Consider the following 17,232-nt stretch of genomic DNA (forward strand, 5'->3'; position numbering starts at 1 on the left):
CAGTAGCTGACACTGCGTTACTCAAAATTGTTATATTTTCTTAATTCAGCTTTGGTAATTCATACATTTCTAGAAATATTTCATTTCCTCTGTGTTTTCTACCCTATATGAATAAGATTTTCAAACTAGGTATTTATGATCTTCTGAATTTCCATGGGCTCTGTATTTCACCCTTTTCATTCCTTATTGCATGAATTTGAGTTTTTTCTTTCTTTTGCTTGATAAGATTGGCTAGAAGTTTATCAATTTTGTTTATTCTCTTAAAGAACCAGCTCTTTGATTCATTAATATTTTGAATTGTTTTCTTAGTCTCAGTTGCATTAATTTCTGCTCTGATGTTTATAATTTCCTACCTTTATGAGCTTTTGGCTTTACTTACTCTTCTTTTTCTAGAAGTTTGAGGTATAGCATTACGTTTTTTATTTGTGCTCATTTGTTTTCCTGATGTAACAATTCATTGCTATATGTTTCCCTCTTAGGACAGCTTATATTGTATCCAACAGATTTCAGTACACTGTATCTGCATTTTCACTGAATTTTAAGTATTGTTTAATTTCTTCTTTAATTTCACCTGTAACCCATTGATTGTTCAAAAGGTTTTTATTTAATTTCCATGTGTTTATGTAGGTTTTACAGTTTCTTTTGCCATTAATTTCCAATTTCAGTGCACTATGGTCAGATAATATACGTGGGATAATTTCAGTTTCTGCATTTACTTAAGAATGTTTTATGGAATAATACATGGTCTAATTTAGAGACTGTCCTATGTGCTGGTGAAAAGAATGTGTATTCTAATGTGGTTGGGTGGAATGCTCTCTAAACATCTACTAAGACCATTTGTTTGCAGGTTTGGTTCAGTTCTGTTGTTTCTTTGCCGACTTTGTCTAGTTAATCTCTTTGTGACAGTGGGGTGTTAAGGTTCCGTTACAATTGTGTTATTGCACATTTGCTTTTTATGTTCATTAATATTTGTCTTATATAGTTGGGTGTTCCTGTATTTGGTGCATATATATTTATGATTTTTAGCTCTTTCTCTTGGATTATTCCCCTAACAGGTATGTAGTGACCTTCTTTATCACTTTTAGTCATTTTTAGTTTGAAGTTCACATTGGCTGCAAACAGAATAGCTACTCCTTCTTTTTTCTGGGTTCCTGTTGCATGGAATACTGTTTTCCATCCTTTGACTTTTAGTCTATGACTTTCCTTTTGAGTCAGCTGTGTTTCTTGTATACAGCATACTGTTGGATCTTGTTTCTTGATCCATTCTGTCAACCTATTTCTTTTAGTTGGTCAATTGAGGCCATTTACATTTATGGATATTACTGATATGCACTGACTCAGCTTTGTCATGTTATTTTCCTGTTACTGGTTTCCTGCTTTTTCCTCTTGTTTAATTGCTTACTCTGTCTGGTGGTTTGTTTCTGTTGTTGTGCTGGAAACTGTAATCACTTTTATCTCTAATTAGTATGTCTTTCAGCATTCTTTCAAGAGTTGGTTTGGTGGACATGAATTCCTTCAGTTGTTCTTTGTCATGGAAGTATCTTATTTCTCCATTAATTTTCAAAGAAAATTTTGCAGGGTACATTAATCTGGGTTGAAAGGTGTTTTTTTTTCAGGCTTTGAAACACTTCACTCCAAGCTTGTCTTGACTTGCGGGTTTGTAATGGGAAGTCTGCAGTGATTCTGATAGGCTTACCTTGATAGGTGAGTTGTGCCTTTTCTCTAACAGCATTTACTATTTTTTTTTTTGCTTAATTTCTGGGATCTTAATTATTATGTATCTGAGTGTAGATTTATTTTGCTTATGACTGGTGTCTATCTGTTGGTGTCTATCTGAGTGTAGATTTATTTTAGTTATGACTGTTCGGTGTCTCACTTATCTGTATATCTGATTCTTTTCCCATATTTGGGAAATTTTCTGCTACCATTTCTGCGAATAGTTTATCAGGATCATTTGTGTTGATTCCTGAATCTTCAGTGATGCCTATTGTCATATATTATTTCTCTTTGCATCATCTTGAAGCTGTTGAATTGTCATTTCAAGCTCTCTTGTTATTTTTGAAAGTGCTTTCCTTTCATAATCACTAGTTGTGATCTTGTCCTCAGTGTCTGAAATTCTGTCCTTAGCTTCATTCAAATGGTTTCACCAGCTTTCAATAGAAATTATTTCCTGGTATCTCTGAATTTGTTTCATGCATTCTACTTCTTTTCTATCTTGTTCATTCAAGGTTTCCATCATTTTCTCATGGTCCTGTACCTTTTTTTTTTTTTTTTTTAACTATGTCTTCTTTAGCTATGCTGAGAAGCTCCTTTATTAAGGTTGTCATTTCTTTACATGTGAGATTATTTCTAATCTGATTTTCTCTATAGCCTCATGGTTTTATTTCTTTATTTCATTTGCTATCTTTTCAGAAATTTCAGTTGTATGACTTTTAATGTCTTGTATTTCAGTGTCTTTTGTACTTGTTCCTGATGGACTGGACATTTGAGATTGCATTTTGCTTTTTCGTTTTATTATTTTTAGGGGTTAATATTTTGCTCTTTTCAATCCCACTAGTCTCCACTGTCCATGTGTGTGTCTTAGGGTCCTACTAAATGGTTGATATTTGTCCAGTGCTGGTTCCCACAATGAAAGGAAGGGGCCAGTCACCTGAATTCCTCCTGTAGGGCCTGTTGGGTGAGTCCTGTATTCTTCCAGAGATGACTAGCCTAGGAGTATTGATGTAAGCCAACACTTAGCTCATGTTGTTACCGTGACTTCAGGCTTTTCTAGGCTGCCAGATATACCTGGTATAGTGTACAACTCAGCTGGAATCCTACTTTGTCACTGGGTGTCTTATCAGCCCTTTCGATTTTCTCCAGGTTAGGGGATGCCTTTTTGGCACTCTCCTCAACCCACCTAGTGTTCTCTGTATGGAAAAAAGATTCACCCACACTCTTGCCACATTGCCAAGGTCCTACAGCGGGTGGAGAGTTCACTGCTGCACCTATTTACTCACTGAGGTCCTCTAATTGAGGGAGAAGTTCAACACTGTTGTAAGCCGGCTGAGGTCCTCTATGTGGCCAGTGGGTTACTGAGACTCCCACCAGCCCACCAAGGTTCTGCAGGCTGTTAAAGGGGTTGCTAATTGTCTGTGGGCTGCTACAGTCTTTTGGGCGGGTCAGGAGGGTGATGGATGATCCTGCTGATCTCCAAGGTCATGGGACAAGGAAGAGGGGAAACCATCGATACTGCCTGCACTAAGTCTGTAGAGCCAGAAGGAGGCTGAGGCCAATCATCTTGCTGGCCCCCAGGTCTGTGGGGAGAGAAAGGGAGCGAGGTCAGTAATCCAGTTGGCCCCTAGGTCTGTGGGGCGAGGTCATGTATTTTTGAAAGTTGCTTTTTTGTTGTTGTTGTTTTTAACTTCACACATTTATTTTATAAATAGGCACTTCTCCAAGTCAAGGGCATCTGATACTGGGTAGGAAATATAGTACTACCTATCTAACTAATATTTCAGTGGGGGGAGATATAGTAAATAAAATTTATTATAATATCCTGGTAGTAAATGCTGTGAATGATAACTGAACAGGTCAGGGGAGAAACAATGATGTGGGAATGGGACGTATGCTATTTTTAGATGAAGTAGTCAGAATTCTTCTTTCAGAGGTAACATTTGAGCAACTGAATTGAGAGAGTAAACCACATGAAAGTTTGGAAGAAGACAATTCCAAAAGGAAACATCAAGTGCAATGACCTTGCTGGGCTTGTTGGAGCAGGCCTATAATCTCAACACTCAGGAGGCTAAGGTAGGAGGATCATTGTGAGTCTGAGGTCAACGTAGCCTACCTAGTGAGTTAAAGGCCAGATGGAGCTACATAAGAAAACCCTGTCTCAGAAAAAAAGAAAAAAGAAAGATGAAGTAAAGATAACCTTCAAGTGCTTGAGAAAGAGACGTCAAGTGTGGTTAAATGTAGTTACTTGGAGAATGCTTATGAGTTTGGAGGAGAAGCCAAGGGCCCTCCAAATCATGTAGGTCTTACAAAGTAATGTTAAGAAGTTTGTAGTTTGGGTTTAATAAAAAGTCACCAGATGAGTGTTTTTTGAGCAGAGAAATGGTATGAGTTGACCTATTTATGGCATTAGTTTTATGCTGGAGTTTTGTGTGGTAGAAAGAACTACCGAAATTCTTACTATATTGATATAGAAGGATTTTCAAGATATATATCTTGTTCTTTTTCAGTATATAATTATTTACAGGAAACTTTTTGTTACTTGCTTATTTTATGTAAAATTTCTCTGGAAGGATGTTAGAGGCTTATAAAGGGATCCATATGCGAAAGTCTCTCCCCCATTTTCTCTTTACACCTTCCTCCTTTCCCCCTCCCTCTCTTTTCTCTTTTCTCCCCCTTCCTCTCCTCCTTGATATTATAGGGAGTTAAACTCAGGGTTTTGTACATGCTAGGTAAGTGCTGTACCCCTCAGTTTCTTCTCTGGTCCTTTTAAAATTTTATTTTGAGACCAGCATATTTCCCGTGCTAACATTGAACTTTCCTCAGCCATCTGTACTGTATTACAGGTATGTGCCACCATGCCTGGCTCTACTTTATTTTTTTTTTAAGGGACTAAAAACAGTAAAGTGGAAAAAAAAAAAAAAAAAAAAAAACAAATAGTGAGAACAATATTGACTTTCAAAAGCAAGACAAAAGGAAACCCTGCATAGTTGCTATGCTGCATATTGTTATCCTCTAAACAAATGCTTAGACTACCAGCCCCAAGCCTGCAAAGTCAGTCAATACAAGCATTAAGTTGTTTTTGTACCTCAGTTGCTATCATCCAGTCTGTGTTCCTCCAAATCAGCCTGTGGGGTAGGATGTGAGGTGTTTTTGTTATCCCCCAGTCTGCTCTCTGGTTGGCTCCTGGAAAAGGCAGGCTGGCTTTTTGGTTCTTTTCTCGGCCCCTGGTTGCTGCTGGCTTCTACTTTCTGTATGTCAAGAAAGTATGTTAAAATTATACCAAAAAATATACAAATTATTAGTACCTAACTATCTGAATTTTTACAAACTGTCTTCCACCATGCAACTACCCAGAGCAATAAGCAGAATTTTACTAGGCCAGTAGAAGCCCCTTAGTTTCCCTAATGTAGTTATTACCTCTAATCTTCCATGCTAATTTTGTAGGGTAACCTCTATGCCAACTTTCTGTTGCAGGCATGAGTTTTGCCTGTTTTTTTTTTTAACCAGCATTCTGTTTATCATAATTTAATTTTATATTACTCTTTTTATTTTAGCATCCTGAAGGTAATGCTTAAAGGTTTCTAGTTTCACTCCATTGTGGTGCGAGAGATCACTGTAGGATTTCCTTCCTTTAGATATGATAAGGTCTTTATTGTTGCTGTGAACATGTTCTATTTTGAATTAAAAAAAAAAAATTTCGGAATAGGATAATATATGGAGATAGAGAGTAGCTCAGTGGTTGCCTAGAATTAAGGGTGAAGGGTTGGGAGATGACAGGTAGTGGGTGGAGTGTTTTGTTTTGGGATAACAAAAATGATCTCTATTTGATTGTGGTCATAATTGTTCAGCTTTGTCAGTGTGCTAAAATGTAATGAATTTTACACTTTAAGTTTATAAATTGTGTAGTATGAAAATTTTAGTTCAATGAAGCTACCATTTTAAAGAAAAAAGTTCAGAAGTACATAGAACAAATCGTATGGGATCCCTTTCTTCTATCTCTTTCGAAGTTAAGTGCAGTAAATAATTTAGTCCTGTGTGAGTTTCCAGTCTTTATCAGTTTACATACACACAAAACTTTATATTTTTCATGTTAGTACATTAGTACTGTGGTACTTATTGATGATGATAATAGAGTAGTACTTAACATTTATTGTTTTCTATGTACCTGCAGTTCTAAATTATTTATATGTAACAAGTTATTCACATTTTATAGATGGGGGGAAATAGGCAAAGGTGAAATACCTTGACCAAGTTAGCATCTGTTTTATTTTTTGTAATGGCTACATATTCTTATCACATTAAAACTACTTTTATCATCATAATTGTGTTAAGTTATTCACATTTTATAGATGGGGGGAAATAGGCAAAGGTGAAATACCTTGACCAAGTTAGCATCTGTTTTATTTTTTGTAATGGCTACATATTCTTATCACATTAAAACTACTTTTATCATCATAATTGTGTTGTTTGTATTCACTGTTACATTTAGAATGAAGGATCTCTAAATTCATTCGTTAGAATCATTTTAGTTCTTTAAGCTTCTTTCACAGTATATCTAGCCAGTGCTTATGTGGCTTCTGTCACACATGCACTGTGTGGCCTAACCTGCATATGTCTGCCTATGTATTTTTTGTTCGTATTTCTGTGCCTTTGCAATTTCTCTGTTCATCTGAAGCACTCAAACCATGCCTTTATTTTCTGACTTAGATGTATTTTATCTTACATCTTTGATGTAATTGTAACTGAGAACAGACTTTCTTAGGATTTCTTTGCCATGTTACATTTTATGATCTATGTAAACTGTTTTATTACATTTCTGGTTAATGCAGGCAATTTGGCTTGCTTGGAAAGTTACCTTGCTTAGGTTGGGGAAGAGGAGGGACAGGGCATGTAGCACCTGAGATCACCTTCACTTTTCTGTACCTGCCCCACTGCTTCCAGGACAGCAGACTGGAAGCCATTGCCACGTGTTGGTAGTGCCTGGCTGTTAGTATGTTCTCAGGAGGTATATGCTGAATAAATCAATTTGTTGGCTGTTGAGAAGCAGCCTATTTGCTGCGACTTTTTAAAAAGCCCCAATATGGCTACACATAGCAGAGAGCACATAACAACTAACTGGTAATTGTTGAGTTTAACTCAGTTTTATTTTGTTTTACCTGGATTTTAACTGAGTACTTTTAGTCTTTCTGAGAGGGTTCATCCCAATCCAGAATAGTCTTGACACTTAAGTTTGTCAGAGCTGCAGCACTATTTAGTAAAATAGTACAAGAAAGGAAGCATTCTTTGTACTGGACCTTCTTTTTCTAAATATTCCTGTTCACTAGGTGCTTGCTTTCTGTAGTTGGCCGGCTATATAGTGATCTACAAGAGATTTTATTCTTAACAGTAAAGTACCACAGCGTGTCACTTTCTCTTGTTATTGCCAATAACTCTTTAATGATCAAGTGTCTTCATTAAGTGATACTGCTTCACAAACCAGTAAAAATTAGAAAATGTAAGCCGACTTTTGGGTTAGATTCTGTATTTATTTTCTTTATGCTTACTTATATTCCTAGTTTTAAGAATACATGCTTGCCACTTTTCTGGCTGTTATATGTGTTACGATTTATTTGCGGGTTTGTTACATCTTATGAGAACTTGTAATACAGTTTGTAATAATGTGACTTGAATAGTATCATGGCTTTTGCCTAAGACTTGTAAAATACAATTTTTTTTCTTTGATCCTTTTTCTTTCTTTCCTTTTTTTCTTTCTATATTTGACCTGTAATAGTATCTTTCTTTTGTACCAAGAATCAAACTCAAGACCTCACATTTTGCAGGTAGGCAATGTGCCACTGAGCTGTGTCCCCAGGCCCTATTGGTACACGTGTGCAGTATATAATGTTTACATCCATTGGAGAGAATTGATACATGTACATAACGCATTTCATTTTCATTCTTTTCCCCTTTACCTCTACTCCTTTTTATTTTTCCAGCATCAAATTCATTTATATATTTATTGTGCAAGACATTATGAAAGTAACTATCATATATGTAGATTGAAACCAAATTTAATAGACCAAAGAACATATAAAACATGTAAGACAATTGTTCTAAATCAAGGTATGTTTTTAGATACATTGTCTGCATTGGATTACAATACCTTTTTTTCTTTCTGTTTCCTAGTATCTGTCTTTTGTTATCTCTGTATCTAATCTGTATTTCTGTGTATCTACTGAGTTTTTCATAGAAGAGAAACCATGTGATATTTAAGTTTATATGTCTGAGTTACTTACCATTATGGTCTTAGGGTGCATCTATTTTCCTACATATGACTCTTTTACCCTTTTTTAATGGAAGAGTAATACTGTGTATAAATACCATATTTTTAATGCATTCATATGTTGATAGATACACAGACTGTTTTCCAAGATTTAGCTGTTAAGAATTGTGCTTCTGTAAACATGGGTATGCATTCCTCACTGTGGTATGATGTCTTTAACTCTTAGGAAGATAACTACAAGGAAGAATAGATGGGTTGAAAGGAATTTCTACTTTTTTGAGGAACCTCCATACTGATTTCCATAGTGGTTCTATCGGTTTACAATCTTCACCAACAACGAAGAAGGGTGCCTTTCTCCCCACGGCCTTGCCAGTATTTGAGTTTTTGATGAGAGCCATTCTTTCTGGAGATGAAATCTCAGTGTTGTTTTTTGCATTTCTTGAATGGCCAGTAATGTTAACTTTTTTCCCCACATATTTATTGCTTTATCTGAGAAATATCAGTTCATTTCAGATGTCTTTTTTTTTGTGTGTTTGTTTTTTAAGACAGAGTTTCTTTACATAGTTCAGGTTGATTTTGAACTCTCAGCATCCTCCTGCTTCAGCCTCTTGAGTGCTGGGATTATAGGCATATGCTGCTGCCATCCCTGGCTTAGATGCCCATTTTTAAATTGGGTCTTAATGGGGGAGTGTCTTATTTTTTCAAGTTCTTTATATATTCTAGATATTGATCTTTTTATGAGGAGGACCTGGCAAGAATTTTTTGCTGTTTTGTAGGCTGTCTGTACTCTGTTAGTGGTTTCCTTTGCTGTGCATACTAAAACATTTTTAAAAGAACAGTGATTTTTAGGGAAGACATAAATTTCTCTTAGGACTTTTGGTTAGATCAAGATATATTTCAGAATTGGTTTAGTTTGTAACATTTATTTCAGTAAAGGAAAGTACTACTTCAGAAGCAAATCTTAGAAGTCTGTTAAACGGCTAAGTGGTCTCATCAGAAGAAATGAAGTCTAGGCCTGTTTTTTGGATAATACCAAAGTAGAGCAACGTATTTGTGCTTTTGGATGTTTGGCATTGACAGTAGAGTTTGGTATTATAAAGGAGGAAGTCAGTGGTCACAGACTTTTAAGAGAAATTTTTTTCTAGACTTATTTTTTGTTTTGTTTTGCTTTACAATGCTTTTTTTCCCTCTTGCTTACAGACAATGTGCTTTTTAAGTATATTGACTAAAATGCATTAAATTGAATTGGTTTAATTTAGGATCCTTTCCCCCTTTCTCTTTTAGGACTCGAACCAATGAGAGAAGCATATGGCACTTGTGAAGATAAATGTCATTGCTCCTTCTTTACTTGGAACTCCTGCTTAGGACCTGTATGTGACTTTTCATCTGAGATCTGTTCTCCCACTAGCTACTGACTTTGATTACAGGAAGGCTTCTGAAGATTCGTATCAAATGACGTCAATGGCCAGCTTGTTTTCTTTTACTAGTCCAGCAGTCAAGCGATTGTTGGGCTGGAAGCAAGGTGATGAGGAGGAAAAATGGGCAGAAAAGGCAGTTGATGCTTTGGTAAAAAAGCTAAAAAAGAAAAAAGGTGCCATGGAGGAACTGGAGAAAGCCTTGAGCAGTCCAGGACAGCCAAGCAAGTGTGTCACTATTCCCAGGTCTTTAGATGGACGCCTCCAGGTTTCTCACAGAAAAGGTTTACCACATGTTATATATTGTCGTGTGTGGCGGTGGCCTGATTTGCAGAGTCATCATGAGCTAAAACCATTGGATATTTGTGAGTTTCCTTTTGGATCTAAACAAAAAGAAGTTTGTATCAACCCATACCACTATAAGAGAGTGGAGAGTCCAGGTATGTTGTACTCCTTTGAGAAAAAATTTTTTAAAATTGTGTGCCTGATTCATATATATTTAGATTTATTAATCACAAGGTATATTAACCTTGTGTTTCAGTTTTAAAACTTCAGTCTTGCAAAGAGTACTGGATTTGAATTTAGCTTTTTTAATGTAGATGATATTACTCCCAAGTGTCATATCTAATTCATTATACACAGTAAAGACTCATGTATGTGCTCTACCTTTCTGTGGATGACCTGTCTCTATTTATCTAAGAGTTAAACCCCTTGTGTACAGTGGATCCTGTTCCTTTTTATCTGTTCAAGAGCTTTGTACCTACAATAGCATCCCTCTCCTTTGTATTGTATTTTCTCATTTTCCTAGACTATTTCTGAAGCATACAAGCATTTCATAATATTGCCTATCCTAAAATAAAAGTTAAAAAAGAATTCCTGTCATTCACAAATCTCCTACCCCATTTCCCACACTGTTTCTTCTAGCCATTTTATGAGTCTTTTATTATTTCCATATCTCTCTTTCCTTTCTTTCTTATCTTTCCAGTTAGTCTTCCTTCCCTATTGTTTCATATGTCAAGATCACTAGTGACTCCTTTCTTAAATATCCAAGGGTCATTTCTCATTCTCTTTCTACTTACTGTCTCAGTAGCATTTGATACAGTTCATCTCCTGCCCTCCCACTAAAAATTTTCTTTTTGTCTTTTGAAGACACTCCTCTTGTGGTTGTCCAACTTTACTATTCTTGCTCAGGGTGTTTGCTGTTTAGTCTCCTGTTTCACAGTATTCAGTCCTTGGGCTTTATTTGTTATCTATATTCCTTAAGTGTCTCATGTTTTAAAGTAATCTATAACATGTTTTAAAATTATAACATGATGCTGATAATTTCAGTTCTAGAATCAGCTTCTTTCTTTAGTTTTAGAATTGTATAAAGTCAGTTACATAATAGCTCAAATGTCTAGTAAACGTCAGCTATAATATGGCTAAGCCTCCCCACCAAATGTTTGTCTCCTGTTTTCTCTATTGAAGTACATAGCACCTCATTCATTCATACAGCTGTTGCTGTGGCATAAAGGTTGGCTTTTATTCTTTTTAAGTCTTAGATTTGATCAATGAACAAATGCTCTTTGCCGAACCTTCAAAATATGTCTTGATGCCATCACCTTTTGGTAATAGTACAGTTTTTCACCCTTGGTAGTTTCCTAATTGGTCTATCTGCTTCTTTTTCTCCCAACTCACTGTGTTTTCTGCACAGCAGCTAGAATGAAATATAAGATAACATCAAATCATGTCAGTTCTCACAAAAAACACTTAGCACTACTATACTAAAAATCAGAATTCTTAAACAGAATTCTTAAAATTAAACTTAAAATAGATGGTTTCAGCACTACACCTGTCCTTAAACACCCTATGACTCTTGAACTTGCCATACTCCTGTCTAGATTTTAATTCATGCAGTTTCCCTTGCTTACAGCGCCCTCCTTGCAGAATCTTTTCGTGGCATACGTTCTCACTCCATTTAGTCTTTGCTCAAATACCCTCATCACTAGTTCATTCTATATAGATATGTAGTTGATTGACTGGTGCAGAGCCTTTCTCTGTCTCACTTATTACATCCCTAGTGTTCAGGATTAGTACAATTTCCTGAAAGTTGGTAGCTAATGACCAATAAGTATTTTTTGGTAATACATGAATTGCATAAACCGATAGTTCATGTACTGCTACTCTTAACAGAATACCAGCCTAGGTAAATTATAAATGATAAGTGTTTATTTGCCTCATAGTTCTGGATGCTAGAAAATGCAAGATAGGCTGCATCTGGTGATGGTCCTCTGACGGCATTCTAACATGGCGATGGCCAGTGAGTGTAAGGCGGCAAGAAGGGATCGAACTTACAACAAACCCTTTCTCGTGATGAGTAATTTACTCCTGCATAACATTACCTAAGCACCTTTTATCAGATCCAACTCCAATACTTTTGCATTAGTGATTAGTTTTCCAACACATGAACTTTGAGGGATGTATTGTAAATATTAGCAGCTGAGAATAATAACTGTACAACAGATTATCCCAAATGTAATAGCTTTCAATACATATTTATTACTGCACAGTTTGTTTGGAGTAAGTCCAGGAATTTTGTGTATTCCCGTAGCCAGGAAGTGAGTAATAATTGTCCATCACAGCTTAGTAGGATTTTTGTAAGCTTCCAGTCCATGTTGATTAGAGCCAGGATCTTATCAGATGGGAAAGGATCTATTTCCAGAGCTCACTGTGGAGTTGACAGAATTCAGTTCCTTGCAGACCATTGGACTTTGTGGTGATATCAGCTGGAGACTGCATTCAATTGCTTACCACATAGTCTTCTTCAGGTAATTCACATTATGGCAGCTTCCTCAGAGCCTGCAAGGAAGAGAGAAAGAGGGTCTTCTAACAGGAAGGATGTTCATATGGAATGTGAATCCCCCTTCTCCTCCTCCTCCTCCTCCTTCTTCTTCTTCTTCCACCTCCTCCTCCTCCTCTTCTTCCACCTCTTCTTCTTCGAGACAATGTCTCACTAAATGGCTAAATTGTCCAAACTAGACTTGAACATGTGATCTTTCAGCCTTGGACCTCCCAGAGTGTTAAAATCATAGATGTGCCACCACACCTGTCATTTATTTCTTATGCAGGCCACTAAAAATCTATTCTGCTGGTCTTCACATGTACATGGAGATTCCCTAGAGAGAGACATTCCATTCCCTGCAGAAATATTTAAGGTCCTATTCTGTGTCAGGCATTGTGTTAGCTAATAAGGAATCAATACGAACAGAAGGAATCAATACGGATAAAGCTTGTGTCCTCAGGGAGGTTCTTTCTCAGGCACAGGGAAAACATGTGGTGCTCTCAGGAGACAGATAGGGATGGTAAAGAGCAGTTGAGATTGAAGTAGAAATATGTAACACTAACAATTACATGAAATACTAATATTTTTGATTATTGCATATGTTGCATATTATTGCACATAATCTTCTCACCTTGCTGTATGCTGCTAGTGAGGAACAGGTATACCACTGAGGGGGAGAGAGATTAACCAAGGATGTGAATACCCAGAGGCTGTAGTTATAAGGTTGTCTTAGAGTGAATCTGCTGCATTTGAGGGAGTATGAGCGCAGTGTGAAAAAGATTGAAAATAATACTGAGTGTTAAAACTGGCGAAAAAAAAAAAAAGAAAAGAAAGAAATAGCAGTAATTGTACTCTACAAGAACTTAATAAGAGGTTTAGTTGAAGTGAGATGATATTTGAGGTAATTTTTGATTTCTTAAGGCTATGGAATGGAAAATTTGGAGGATTTAATAGAAAAATGTTTGAAAAACTCTCCTAGTTATTTGCTAGGAGAAAGTCTAGGAATTCGTGTATTTCCATAGCCAGGATGTGACTAATAATTATCCAGCACAAATGCTTTATTTTTTGGTAATTCTTTTTTTAAACTATAATCATTTTATAGAAAGAATAAAGCATAGCTCTAATACTTTCAAGTGACTCTGGAAAACCTGTGTCTTAATGTAGAGAGACTGTAGAAGCCAGCTTTTGGTCAAAAGTTCAAACATTTTGGGGAAGAGGACATATTGGCCCAACTAGGTTAACTTGTATTCCTTTTTGACCAAGCTAATATAGCAGGAAGGATAATTTAACAGTACCATGTTAATAAAGTAATAGTGGTGGTAACATTAAGAGCAGTTGACATTTACTGAGCACTTATAGACTAGGTACTTTTCTAATCTTGTGATTGAGCACTTACGGACTGGGTGCTTTTTTTGATGTAGAGGATTATTGTCTGATAGGTTTAGAAAACGGTAGTAAAACGTTAGAGCTCTTTAAGTGTATTTATAAGATTATAGACAAGAAAAGTAAACCTTGAAGAAACATAAGGTCACACAATTTTTGGTATACAGAAGAGTAAGTATTGCAGAAAAGTTAAAAAAAAAAAAAAGGAAGATGGTTGGAAAGCAATAATTAATGTAAGAAAAGTGGAGGGCCAGAGTAGGTGATCTTGTGTTTAATTGGCAATATTGCAAGTAGTTAAGACTGTAAGTTCCACAACCAGACTTCCTGATTTGAATTCTGGTTTTACTGTATCCTACCAGGTTACTTATGCTTTTTGTGAGTTAATATGAGAATAATCCTACCCACTTGCCATAGTTATTATGAGGACTGGATGAGTCAGTGCATGAAAAAGGGCTTAAAGTTAAGCATATTGTGGCTTAGAATCAATGTCAAATTAATTGTATAAAATAACACGTTCTGGAAAAAGGAGCTGAGCCTGGTGACTTATGCCTGTAATCCCAGCATTGTGGAGGCTGAGGCAGGCAGATCCCATAAGTTTGAGACCAGCCTAAGCTATGTAGTGAATTCAAGGCCAGCCTGAATTGCATAGCAAGGCCCTGTCTCCAAAAATAAAAAACGAGAAATAATACTACAACAGTTTGTAGAAATGAGAATTGAAAGAGCCTACTGACAAAGTAGTTAGAACTGGGACAAAAAACTAATACATGAACTTTTAACATACCATGGATTAAAAAATTACATTCTGATAGTGTCCAGAGAAAAAATACAGGAACAAAAGGCTAATACATGAACTTTTAACATACCATGGATTAAAAATTATATTCTGAAAGTGTCCAGAGAAAAAATACAGGACATATTCTGCTAGAAGTCAGAATATTGGATTTCTCCCTGCGATTCTGTATTTTAGAAAAAAAAGTAAAACAAATTCTGCTGGCAGACAAGCAAACATCCTGTTTTTCTTACCTTTTCTTAGGAAGCTAATAGAGGACAAGGCTCATGAAATGGGATACACAGTGACTGAGACACAAAGTAGGGGGTCCGAGGACTTCAGGTTTGTAGGAGGTTTAAGTAGCAACTCATCCAGACCAGAGGAGAAGGTGGAAGATCTGGGGGAAACAGAAATCAACAAAGTATTTGATAATTTATAGCATCTGAAAGATAATCTTGATTGTCATTTGACAAATCTATTGGAATACTGGAAATAATAGTACATAAAACTAAACAAGTGAAAGAATATTAACTTCAATAAAAGCATTATTCAGGGAAAAAAATCACTACACACTTGGCTTACTGATGAATTATAGACATACATAATATAAATATTAGATTGTGATTTAACCCAGTTTTTAAATGTAAATTTACTCTGGGGTAAAGAAGAATAATGTGAGAAAGCTGCCCCATTTGCCATAAGACCAAATTTATAAAGAAAGTCTTCAGAAATTAATAATAACAGAAACATATTGATTGGCAATACATACATAAAGTAAATGGTAAAGAAATGGCTAAAAGGTTAAATTTGCTTATGGTAATGACCTGAGAAAGGCCTAGATAATTATCTTTTTTGTTATAATACCATCTTTTTTTTATATGCTCGTTATAATGTTTTAAACTCCTTACTATTTTGGATGAAAATAAAATAATTCTTAAAAATCATGTGCACAGATAAGATACAAGCAGGAGGGAAGCCAGTGATTTTAACTATGTCTTAAAAAAGAAAATCTTTACTTAACTGAATGGCAGTTATTAAGTCTTTCAGCAGATAAACAGCAGTTCTTACTGCCTAATGCCCCGCTCTCCACGGCAGCTGCCCATCACTCAGGGAAACAGCAGTTGTTATACACAGTGTAACAAAGGCAGTTGGACTTATTGTTGACTGCATTTGTCCAGCAGTAACTCATTCTGCAAAAGATGAAACAGTACAAACACTGACTGAAGAGCCCGTGGTTTGTTGTGTCCAGTCTACTACTTTGGGGAACCAGACTGTGATTTAGTTAACTGAAAAAAGTCATTCATTCATTCATTCATTCATTGATTCATAGTACTGGGGATTGAACCCAGGGCTTTTACACTGACCTACATCCTTTTTCACTTTTTACTTTGATACATGGTTTTGGTAAGGTTTGAACTTAGCCTTGTGTCTCAGCCTCCCAGAGTCAAAATGACATTGACCAATACAGGAAAATTATAAAAGAGATAAATTATATATTAAGAGTGAAGAACTGGTATCAAGTTTCCTATAGGGAAAAGAAATGTTTAAGTGGGGTGATGAAGTGAACATTGGACTTAGGTTAATATTTAACTTGAAAATTTTTCTTTAAATGTTTACACATTACTATATATACAGTAACACAGTGTGGTATCTGAGATTGTGAACTCAATTTGTTTTATGATTTTGGGGAAGATGGCTGCATTTGTATCTGTGGAGAAGATAGCTTTAGTCTTGTTTGTCAACCGATACAGAAGATGCAAACAAGAAGCAAAATTTTGCTGAATGCTTTTGTTTGTGAACTGACTTGCTTGCAAACAGAAGTGTTTGTGAACTGAGGCATGTTTATTATCAAATATGTAGAAGACTGATTTTGAAAGACTGATTTTGAATGGAGGACTTCTGCCTGGAGAATATTCTATGTTCTGTAGAGAAAACCTTACGGAAGAATTTAAAGTTTGAGATTTCTCAAAGTAAAAATGATGAAAGTGTTCAGAATTGGAAATGTGAAAGTTTGCGGGGCATCCACATTCTGACCTTAAATGTGTTGTCTTACTCTGGATCAGTGCATAGGCCAACACTTTTTTCTTTCCCTCCTCCTGTCCTCATCCCTAACACCCTGATGTGAAATTCTTCCAGTTGGTTAAGGTCCAGTTGGGTTTGTCTTTTTGACAATATTTTAATTCCTTAAACTTTCACTGTGCAGTAGTGGCTGTTAAACGTTGTATGTCCCATAGAATAAAGTGGTATCTTTCCTGAATTTTCTTTCTTCCAGAGCCCTTTTATAGGCTAACTGTTGGCAAGAATTTTGGGTCTAGTTTTTATGTAAACATGTATTCAAGTTTCTATAAAACAGCCCTTCCTAAAAGTAAACTGTTCTAACAGATTTATAGTATGTGAATCGTTTCTGCCAGCCCCTTAAGGATTGAATGGTACATTTGTTGTAGTCATTCTTGACCAATTACTTTTGATTTTTGTCTTTCAGTCTTACCTCCAGTATTAGTGCCTCGTCATAATGAATTCAACCCCCAACACAGCCTTCTGGTTCAGTTTAGGAACCTGAGCCACAATGAGCCGCACATGCCACAGAATGCCACGTTTCCAGATTCTTTTCACCAGCCCAACAACACTCCTTTTCCCTTATCTCCAAATAGCCCCTACCCGCCTTCCCCTGCTAGCAGTACCTATCCCAATTCCCCAGCGAGCCCTGGACCAGGAAGTCCTTTTCAACTCCCAGGTAAGACTTCACTGATACAGGAAGGAAAAAAAAAAAAAGAAAGAATCCTGGAGAATCAGTAACCATTCTTACTTTTGCCCTCTAGGTGAACTGTTATACAGAACTCCTTATTTCTTACTGTACATTTTTAAA

General features: G+C 36.1%; 1 protein-coding gene across 3 annotated transcripts in view; it reads left to right on the forward strand.

Moving 5' to 3' along the window:
• Positions 1-17,232, forward strand: part of Smad5 (SMAD family member 5) — a 57,255-nt gene that overhangs the window by 24,020 nt on the left and 16,003 nt on the right. For 2 of the 3 annotated variants that reach the window (XM_003473268.5, XM_063230925.1), the window contains 2 exons: positions 9,263-9,833; positions 16,849-17,100. In XM_003473268.5, the coding sequence (XP_003473316.1) occupies positions 9,431-9,833; positions 16,849-17,100 (655 nt within the window). In that variant the 5' untranslated portion in view covers positions 9,263-9,430. Of the gene's footprint in view, positions 1-8; positions 3,790-9,262; positions 9,834-16,848; positions 17,101-17,232 lie in introns of those variants that run through there. The other variant, XM_013156212.3, reaches the window with a different exon arrangement.

Source organism: Cavia porcellus, unplaced genomic scaffold, assembly GCF_034190915.1.
Source record: "Cavia porcellus strain 051 isolate PalLab524CR breed Dunkin Hartley unplaced genomic scaffold, mCavPor4.1 scaffold_19, whole genome shotgun sequence".
In the NCBI taxonomy this organism is placed as follows: domain Eukaryota; kingdom Metazoa; phylum Chordata; class Mammalia; order Rodentia; family Caviidae; genus Cavia; species Cavia porcellus.